Here is a 10,374-nt window from a genome sequence, read left to right on the forward strand (position 1 = left end):
GTCCAGTCAGAGTCCCCCTCTGCTCCAGCGGCCCCTGTGGGGATGCAGGATACCAGAGGTGCAGCTTCACCCGGGACACCCCACACCTGCCTGCTCTGCTCCCTCCCTGCTCCTCTCCTTCCCCGTTGGGAGCCCTCCCCCCTGTACCTCTGGGGTCAAGCCAGCAGGATCCAAACCTGACAGCCTGCCGCATGTTCAATTTTGGCTCTTAACTTTGGTGGCCTGACATGAGGCACTGGGGGCTCGCTCTGAGTGGGGCAGGGTCCCACAGCTCCCACCGCCCCAGCTGCAGGTGCCCATGCTGAGCAGCGCTGGAGCAGCAGCAGCCTTCAGCTTAGGACCCAGGTCCCCCAGAGGAGCCCTGGTTCATCAGTGATTTGCCCAAAGGCAGAGAGAGGCCCTTGTCTTGTGTCTTCCTTCCTGCTACCTGCGATATCAGTCCAGCACGTTCAGTTTATCTCCCAATTAAAAAAGATGCTGGCTCTAAATTTGAACCAACTGCTTGTCTCTTCTTCATCAACAAGGACACTTCCCTCTTCCCTTTCACAGCCCCCTTCTCAGTACCTTGAAACTTCTTCAAAGTCTCCTAGAGAGCTAAATTTTGTCCAGAGAAGACACCAAGTCTCATTTTCCAGCTCTGGGCAAATCCCCTCTGGCAGCTGGAACTGCTCCTTCTTGTACCTGGGAACAAACTAGTCCGCGTTATTTGATTTTCTTTTTGCAGCTCAGCTTCCTGGTAAAATCATTGGGTGGATGGAGGGACCTGGAGACTGACTCTGGCCATGTGCCTCAGCCACAGGGGCAGGGGCAGCACAGACAGTGGCAGTGGCAGCTCCCCCAGCAGGAACTGATAAGTTTTCTCCAGCTCCAAAATGCGCAGGACATTTCCTGGGATCAGAAAGGAGCTGAGACTTCATGGGTAGTTGGCCCAAGCTCTGGTGGCCAGGACTATTCCCCGGGGACAAGAGGGGGAAAGCCCAGATTACACCTTACAGTTTTCAGGCTGCCAGTGCCCAAAGCCATCACTTCCCTGAGGAGAAGAGGGGGATGTTCATGCTTCCCACCTCTGGGGCAGTCCCAGTGCTTGCTGTGCTGTGATGCCCTGCAGGGATGTGCCCATTGCATTGTCCCCAAGACCCTTCCCTCTATGGGGAATGAGGTGGAGCCACGTACCTGCTCAGCGTGCTCCTCATGTCCTAAAGGGAGAGACAAAGAAGCAAGAGTGAGCTCAGTGCTGTGAGCCACAACCAGGGACCCCCTACCCACAGGGAAGCACTTTTTCCTCAGACTCTGTGAGTCCCACACACAGAAGGATCTGGAGAAAGTTCAACCCCTTTACAAGTCCATTTTAGTGACCCTCAAGAGGTGTAAAATACAGCAGTCGTGCACCTTGGGCAGTGGACACACACAGGGCAGTAGCAGCTGGGGCTGATATTCTGCATCTCCCATCACTGCCACCACGTGCCTGTCTGGGGCTGTTGCCTTTGTCGCCCCTCCTCAGGAACACACCTGGTCCCAGCAAACCCAAGATTTAGGCCTTTCCCTCCCCTGCACTTGGACTGGAGACATTTAATGTGCCTCACCTGCAGGTCACTGGCTGCCTGCTGGCACTTCCCCTCCAGCTCCCTGATCAGGTTGGTGAGATGGGAAATCTCCTCGGAGAGTTGGGTGACAGTCTCCCCCTGGCTCTTCTCAATCCCCCTCTCCAGCTCTCCCAGCTCGGCCAGCACGACTCGCTCTTGTTCCTCCAGAAACCGGCGCAGTCGCTCAAACGCTGCCACAATCTTCTGCCTCTCGGCTGCTGCCTTTTGCTGCCATGAAGAGAGAGAAACCACGTCAGGGAGGGCAGCCGCTTTGGGGAGAGTCAGGGAATAGTTCATAAGGCCCTGTGGTCCTGACTGTCCACACAACTGGGACCCCCAACTTCCCACCATCTGGAGCAGAGCTGGAGGTTGCTCAGGTCTGGGGCCCTGCCTGGGATCTCTTCACTCTATTAATTTTGCAAAGGTTTTTTCTGTTTCCCTGAGAGCTAAGACCTGATGGAGGGGAGAAGTCCATGGCTGTCAGCAAGGAAAGCTTTACTCTCATCATCAGTGATCCTGGTTTTTTCTGTTTAAAAATCCCAAATTCGCTGGTCGCGGTCGCTGTAAGCATCAGGATGCCTGCGTCAGGGAAGTCAACCTGCGGCACTGGAGTTGGTGCCATCATGCGGGTTTTGGCTTCTACAATCATGATCCGCACTCCCACAAGAGAGGCATGCTGGGACAACATGGACTTCATCTCTCTTCGAAAGGTAAGAGTGTTCTCTCACAGGTTGGCTGATCTCCTCTGAAGGGTTTTAAACTAGGTTCATCGGGGGATGAGGAAGCAGAGGATAAGGAAAACCTAGGATCAGTGAGCCATGAGCAATGCACTGGATCAGCCCAGGTAGGCACTAAGGTAAGCACTACGGGGCCTGATAGACATCAGGACAGGGGGAGGTATCAAGGGCAGCCATCAGGGGACTTAAATGTCTCTACACTAATGCTAGGAGCATGGGGAACAAGCAGGAGGAACTTGCACTCCTGCTTGCAAGCAACAACTTTGACCTGGTTGGACTAATTGAAGCCTGGTGGGACCCTACTCACAAGTGGGCAGTAGGCATTGAGGGTTACAGGTTGTGCAGACGGGATAGAGCGGGGAAAAAAGCAGCGAGGCGGGGTGTTGCTCTCTATGTTAAGGAACAATATACATCCTCTATAATCAAGATGGCATCAGAGGAGGGCCAAACTGAGGTATTGTAGGTGAGGATACAAGGGGGTTGGGAGGAAAGGGACTTGGTAATGGGTGTCTACTATAGACCGCCACACCAGGAGGATGAGCTAGACCTGCAATTCTCCACACAGCTCTCAGAGGCTGTACAGTTGAGAGAGACAGCTGTCATGGGTGACCTCAACTACCCTGATATCTTCTAGGAGGAGCAGTGAGCCAAATCTAACTGCTCACGGAGATTCTTTACTTGCATACAGGACCTCCACCTAACGCAGGAGGTATACGATCCCCCTAGGGGAAACGCCTTGCTGGACTTGGTGTTAGCTACAGGGGATGACCTGGTGGGGGATCTGCAGGTACAAGGTAACCTAGGGGAAAGTGACAATTGATTCATATAGATTCATAGATTCATAGATGCAGGATCGGAAGGGACCTGAGCAGATCATCAAGTCCGACCCCCTGCCCTGGGCAGGATTGAATACTGGGCTTATATGACCCCTTGTAAGTTTAAGCTCATATGACCCCAGCTAGGTAGTTATCAAGCCTCCTTTTAAAGACCCCCAAGGTAGGAGCCAGCACCACTTCCCTTGGAAGCTGGTTCCAGGTCCTGGCCACCCTGACTGTGAAGTAGCGCTTCCTGATGTCTAGCCTGAACCTACTCTCAATCAACTTGTGGCCGTTATTCCTTGTTACTCCAGGAGGCACTCAGAGGAACAGGGTCTCACCCATTCCCCTCCGGTCCCCCCTGGTAAGTTTATAGATGGCCACCAGATCCCCCCTCAGCCTTCTCTTGTGAAGGCTGAACAGGTTCAGATCCCATAGCCTCTCCTCATAGGGCCTGCCCTGCTGCCTCCTGACCATGCTGGTGGCCCTCCTCTGGACCCTCTCAATGCTGTCCACATCCCTTCTGAAGTGCGGCGCCCAGAACTGGACGCAGTACTCCAACTGCGGCCTGACCAGTGTCGCATAGAGGGGGAGGATCACCTCCTCGGACCTGCTCGTGATGCATCTGTGGATGCATGACAAGGTGCCGTTAGCCTTGCTGACCGCGTCCTCACATTGGCAGCCCATGTTCATTTTAGAATCAATAATGACTTCAATATCCCTTTCTGCCTCTGTGCTTTTGAGAAGGAAGTTCCCCACCAATAGGTATGCTGCTGCTTCCTAGTGCCTAAGTGCAGTACCCTGCACTTGTCAGCGTTGAATCCCATCCTATACACATTCGCCCACCCCTGTAACCTGTCCAGGTCCACTTGTATCCTGTCTCTCCTTTCTAGCATGCCCACCTCACCCCAAATCTTGGTGTCATCAGCGAATTTAAGCAGGGTGCTTTTCACCCCCTCATCCAAGTCAGTAATAAAGAAATTGAACAGCGCGGGCCAGAGGACCGAGCCCTGGGGGACTCCACTGCCCACATCCCTCCAGTCAAACATGACCCATCCACCACCACTCTCTGGGTGCGGCCCCCTAGCCAATTTGTGACCCATTTGACTGTGTAGGCATCAATGGCACAGTCCACCTCACTTTTTAATGAGAATGGGGTGGGAGACAGTGTCAAAGTCCTTCCTGAAGTCCAGAAAGACTACATCCACCGTGACACTCGCGTCCAATGATTATGTGACCTGATCGTAGAAGGCAATCAGGTTGGTCTGACAGGACCTGTCCTTAACAAACCCATGCTGGTTTGCCCTTGAGCATCCTCCCCCTGCTGGTCCCTCACAGATGTGCTCCTGGATAATCTTCTCAAAGAGCTTCCCCAGGACCGAGGTAAGACTAACGGGTCTATAGTTGTGAGCCCCTCCAGAAGTTCCCTAACTTGGTCCACCCTAGGCCTGGCCAAGTCTCCCCCGAGTCCATCCTGAATACCGGTGGGAGAAAAGTCCCAGTCCCTGCTCAGAAAAATGGAGGCGCCTGCAGCCAATCTCACCGACTAGGGGGAGGGAGACCCTCCCATGGCTGACTGCCGACCAGGAAAACAACCATGGTGTTCCCGGAAGTGGCTGTAGCACTTCATCCAGCACTCCCACTCCCCGGCTGGCGCTTGCAGGCGGGCACCGATGCTCCTGCCTGCCCTCCCTGCCCGTTGCCTAAGCAGGGAGTGCTGGCTGTGAGGGGGTGCACCAGCGCTCTCAGGGGGTGCACATGCACCCCCTATGCATCGTGACTGTCCCTTCCAACCCTAACATCTATGAATTTATGATATAAATGCAAAATCTTCACTTTTCAAGAATTAAAGTGAAACACTGCTATCTATATACATAAGTATCAACTGAACACCATGTTTTATTGATATATTTACAATTTTAAAGCAATTTGGAAGACTACCATTACCTTAATCATTATAATAAAATCATTTCTAAACACCTATATATTTCTAAATACCTATATATTTTTGGATTTAAGTTTATTTTTTTAATCATAGAAAACCAGAGACCCCCTGCCCACTTCACTGACAAGGATGCAGGTCCAGCCTCCCCTGGTGCTGAGCAGCCCTGATATGCTGATGCTCCTGACTCATAAGCCACGGACATCCCCCAGCCCTGACGCGACCCCATAATCCTGACCTGCAGCCCCCTGCCCCTGCTGATGCCACTCACTCCCGATCTGTAGCCCCCCTTCCCCGTTGGTGCCCCTCACTCCACAGCTCCCTGTTCCCAGTGGGACATAAGAGGGGGAATGGGGTGGGGCATATGCCCTCCCCCAAGTTTATGCATCCACGGCAGGGCACGGGGCTGCAGCCTGGTCACACCAGCATGGGCAGGATCCGCCTCCATGACCCAGCAGGCAGGACCCGGCACGGGAAGGCAGAGTGGAGCAGTGAGACTCGGTGCCCCCGCCAATGCGCCTGTATTGCCAGCAGCACAAGGAATAACAGAGCGGGGGCAGGCTGCACTGCCCTCACCTCCTCCCACTGTGAGCTGCCTGCACGCTAGGCTCTGGTTGTACCCTGGTGGGGAGGTGGAGTTGGGTGGCCCTCCAAAGTTGGGTTCTGCCCGCTGGGACATTAAGCTGGCTTCTGCCCATGCCCATCTGGCCAGCTTCAGTCCCGTGCAACACTGTGGGCACAGAAATATGGAAGAGCATATGCGCCCACGTGCCCCTGCAGTGCATTGCCTATGGTGCCAGATCCCACCCCAGAAGTGCGTGCAACAGTGGGGAGCCACCTCCCCTGCTAGCCCCTGCACCATCCCACCAAGCCACCCGTACTTCCATCCTCGGGGCCCTGCAGTGTTACACTACTGCCCTGGCCCCAGGTCCCATACACCACCCCAGCTTGGCAGTACCCTCAGCCCCAGCAGCGAACCCTGCCCCACTCCCTCCCTCAGTCTGGGGGCTTGGCAAGAACTGCTGCTGCCACCTCAGTCTTCGCCCCTGCCACTCTCCCCACATTGCCTATGCCCCCCACTAGACTTACCCACAGGGAGCTGGGGAAGCTGCTCTCCACCACGTTGCCTGGGTACCAAGCATGTCTGCCCATGTGCGTATGCACATGGTGCCTCTGCCCATGATTGTCCTCCTCCCACCCCCCGACCCCAAGCAGGCTGCAACTCTGCTAGCCTGCAAGGGGAAACCTGCCATTCGCCTTGGTGTTCCCCTTTAAATGAGATATCCATGTTTTCTCACTGCAAACAGAAAACCCAGATTCCTGCTCATCACTGTGGGTTTGCAAGGCCTGGCTGCATGCACCTGCCACACCACACTGCAACACCGGTCACAAAATGCCACGGTCACTGTCCCACCAAACATGCAGAGCAGGACACGTCCCTTCCTTCCTCCCCCACGTCAGCCGGACCCCAGCAGCACCCACCTGGTATTCCTGGTGTTTCTGGCTTTCACTCCCTCGCAGTGCTTCAAGCCTGTCCCTCTCCCCCCTGAGCAGCTGCAGCTGAGTCTGAATTTGTTCCTGAGGGAAGGGAAATTCCTTGTTTCCGTTTTCCTTGGAGGGGAGAAGCTGGAGTCTCTTCCCAGCACCATAACCGAGAGGGCTACTTGAGGGTGCGCTGTGAGCGTGACACCAGGAAAGCCCATGTGCTCAGGCTGGACCAGCAGCTCCCAGTACAGCGCACCCTTGTCTGGACGCAGCACCGAATAGTGTGCGCTGAACACAGCTGGAGCAGCAAGCAGCCAGTTTCCAGCTGGATTGTGGAGCCAGCTCCTGCCCAGCAGGAAGAGCACATAGAAAAATGGAGCCGTCCTAGGGAGGTGCCACAAGGCAACACTGCAAGCAGTGGGAAGTGCAGACTGTCAGGGACATGCACTGAACAGAAAATAACACGGCCTTGAATCCACCGCGGTCGACAGTGCAGAATGCCAGCCAGTCTGAAGCAGCTGGGCCGGACAAGACACAGGTCTGGTCTCTGGGCACTGACATGAAGAAACTCACAAGTGAGACACGAGTCCTGAAGTATCACAGCCCAGCAGTACAGCTACAGCTACAGCTAAAGGTACAGCTAATGCTAAAGCGACATTAATCCAGGACCAGCGCAGCACGGCATTTGGTAGCCAGGCCTGGACCGAGACAGTGAAGGAGGTGCTCAGATACAAAAGGAGGACCTGGCCGTGCTCCCTGGGCTGGGGCGGAGCCACCACGTCCCCTCTGGACCCAGCGTTAGCCCTGAAGCCCCCGGCACCAATGCAATGCGCATTACTGAGACTTGTGCAACGCGCCGGGAGCATCGGCTGGGGGAAGCAGCTGCTCGTGGCAGATCCTGTGAGCCAGGCCTGCCCTCCAGAGCATGTCACGTGGGCTGTGTCCGAGGGGAACAGAGTCTGTCCATGCGCTACAATCCCCCCGTCCCCAAGGAGTCCCCAGGCAGCTCCCAGGGAGGGTTGTAACAACTGAAGGGAAACCGGTGCCGGACACCCCCTGTTTCAAGACACAGCCTCGCACACAACTGTGGGTTGGTGACACTGGAGGAGGTTCACTGCTCTGCATTTCCAGGGCCAGGGGAGCCGCGTTCCTGCTTCATCTGGTTTCAAAAGAAGGATTTGATGACAAGGGTGTAGTAATTGGGCGATTTTAGGGTTAAAGTGGTCATCATTATTATGGGATTGAGTTTGAGTCCAGCACTCCCCATTCTGTTTTTCCAGATAGCTGGTATTTGTTCCTGAATAAAACAGCTCGAGGTTTTGGGCCTGGAGAAAAGTAAGTCTCATTTTTTTTTGTTAAGTGATGAACTTAACAGTGGCAACAAGAAAATCTAACTATGCCTTCCTATGGGAAAATCGAGGAATTTAATCCAGACACTGAGGATTGGCAACAATATATTGAGAGTTTGGGCCATTATTTTCAAGCTAATGAAATCACTGCCGGGGACAAAGAGCAGGCAATATTTCTCAGTGTTTGTAGCAGCAAAACATATCCCCTTTTAAGAAGTTTGTTGCAACCTGAAAAGCCAGGAGATAAAAGTTTGGCACAGTTGTAAAAGATCTTGTCTGAACATTATACCCCAAAGCCAAACAGTGTTGTAGAACATGACAAATTCCAGAACAGAAGGAGGAAGGACGGCGAATCTATCAACGAGTATATTGCTGAGCTCAGAAAGCTAACTGAACACTGCTCTTTTAGAAATGTCCTAGAAGATATGATGAGAGACAGATTTGTCTGTGGGGTTGGTGATGTAAAAATCCAAGAACAATTACTTGCACATGGGGACATGACCTGGGACAAAGCTGTAAAGGTGACAACAGTCATGGAAGCAGTCATGAAAAAATGTACAGGGTTTACATTTAGACTATAAAGAAACTAAATATGAGCCATAAACGAAGTGCAAAGCTCTCAACAGAAGTTAAGAGAATTGGAGAGATGTTTTCACTGTGGAGACATGCATTCAGCCTCAGTTTGCAGACACAAAATGTCCCAGTGTCATAAATGCAGCAAGATGGGACACTTAGCAAAAAAATGCAAAGGGGGTGATTTGGCTGCACAACAAGGTCAGGCCAAAGAAAAGGGAAGAAAGCAAAAAGCTTATCACATACAGGAGGAGGAAGGAGAGGAGGCAGATGAAGAGGTCCACACTGTATATATATGTGTAATGGAGGATAAAGTGGAACCTTACAGAGTAACTGTACAGTGAAATAACCAACCTGTATGCATGGAAATAGATACAGGGGCTTCTGTCACAGTGGTTAATGAAGAGATTTATCAACAGTGTAAAACAGGCCTGAGTCCTTTGGAAAAGACAAGAGTGAAACTAATGACTTACACTGGGGAAAACATCCAGTAATAGGATCAGTAAGTGTGCCTGTTACACGTAAAGGACAACAGAAAACCTTAAATGCCTTAGTAGTAAAAGGAGAAAGGCTCAATTTGTTTGGTAGGACATGGCTGAAAAAACCCAGATTAGATTGAGAAGAAATATCTAAATTAGATTTACAGGAAATGCCCGCCCTAAAGGAAATCCTGGGGGCCTACCCTTCAGTATTTCAAGAGGGGTTAGGTACACTGAAGGGAATAAAGGCTAGGATTTATATCCAAGAGGGCAGCCAGCCAAAGTATTTTTGGTGGAGAAGAGCACGTCTCAGTTGTCTTTGCTGAGTCAGGAACACTGTGTTGTCCCCTAAACTGAACAATCAGGAAGAACAGCCTATTGGATATGCCTCAAGGACACTGAACAACACCGAACGGGGTTATTCTCAGTTGGAAAAGGAAAGTTTAGCTATTATATTTGGCCTAAAGAAGTTTTACCAGTATCTGTATGGGAAGGCTTTCACCATCCTAACAGACCACAAACCTTTGGTAGGATTATTTAAGGAAAATAAAGCAGTACCCACTATGGCAGTGACATGACTACAGCAGTGGGCTTTGCCCCTAGCCACGTATGAGTACAAGATTCTTTACAAGGTGGGCCGGGCCGGGCCATCAGCATGCAAGAGAGTTTTTTGGGGGGGATGATCCTCTTTACACAAAAAATTTCAATACCCGCCAACCTACTTGGGTTCCAGGCAGGATCCAAAAACAAATGGGAGCCTTAATTTTTAAAATTGGAGTAAAATGGCCAAATGGTGAGACGACATCAGGACCACATCCACTTACGACCCAACCTACCTGAGGGACCGGAGCTGTTGCCTGAGGAGAATGTGCTTGCAGGGGACCTAGAATAGAGTTGAATGACTGAGAAGTTTGAGCCCCGAAATATGGACCCGTCCACAACCTCTGCTAGTCCGGAGGGCAGAGGTGTTGGAGACAGACACATAGTCCTCTGGGCGGAGGAAAAGTCTGCTCCTGAGGAGGGGCGTTATCCAGGGGGAGAACGGAGAGCTCCTAGTTATTTGAAAGATTATGTCTGGGTTGTAAATTAAGAGGAGAGCAATGTAGTAATTGGGCAATTATAGGGTTAAAGCGTTACTCATTATTGTTATGGGATGGAGCTAGAAACCAGCCCTGCCCGCTCTGTTGTGCCAGAGTTACTGTCATTTCCCAGGCAGGTGGTGTTTGTCCCCGAATCAAACAGCCGGGGTTTCGGGATGGAGAAGAGCACGTCTCAGTTGTCTTTGCTGAGTCAGGAATGTAACAAAGGGCATTTGGGTCCTTCTCGCCTCCCCCAGCAGGATGGCTTGCACAGAGGCTACCACAAACCAGCCTCCGTGTGCAGCCACGCCGTTGTGCCGTGGGCGGGGGGG

General features: G+C 52.3%; 1 protein-coding gene across 1 annotated transcript in view; it reads right to left on the reverse strand.

The window, feature by feature from the left end:
• LOC112552132 (E3 ubiquitin-protein ligase TRIM7-like) overlaps positions 1-10,374 on the reverse strand; it is an 18,418-nt gene that overhangs the window by 7,618 nt on the left and 426 nt on the right. Inside the window, exons 2-6 of the mRNA XM_025217003.1 lie at positions 9,800-9,846; positions 6,560-6,752; positions 1,584-1,811; positions 1,174-1,196; positions 565-681 (exon numbers count right to left, since the gene is read on the reverse strand). Coding sequence (XP_025072788.1) covers positions 565-681; positions 1,174-1,196; positions 1,584-1,811; positions 6,560-6,752; positions 9,800-9,846 — 608 coding nt within the window. The remainder of the gene's footprint in view (positions 1-564; positions 682-1,173; positions 1,197-1,583; positions 1,812-6,559; positions 6,753-9,799; positions 9,847-10,374) is intronic.

Source organism: Alligator sinensis, unplaced genomic scaffold, assembly GCF_000455745.1.
Source record: "Alligator sinensis unplaced genomic scaffold, ASM45574v1 scaffold1208_1, whole genome shotgun sequence".
Taxonomy (NCBI): domain Eukaryota; kingdom Metazoa; phylum Chordata; order Crocodylia; family Alligatoridae; genus Alligator; species Alligator sinensis.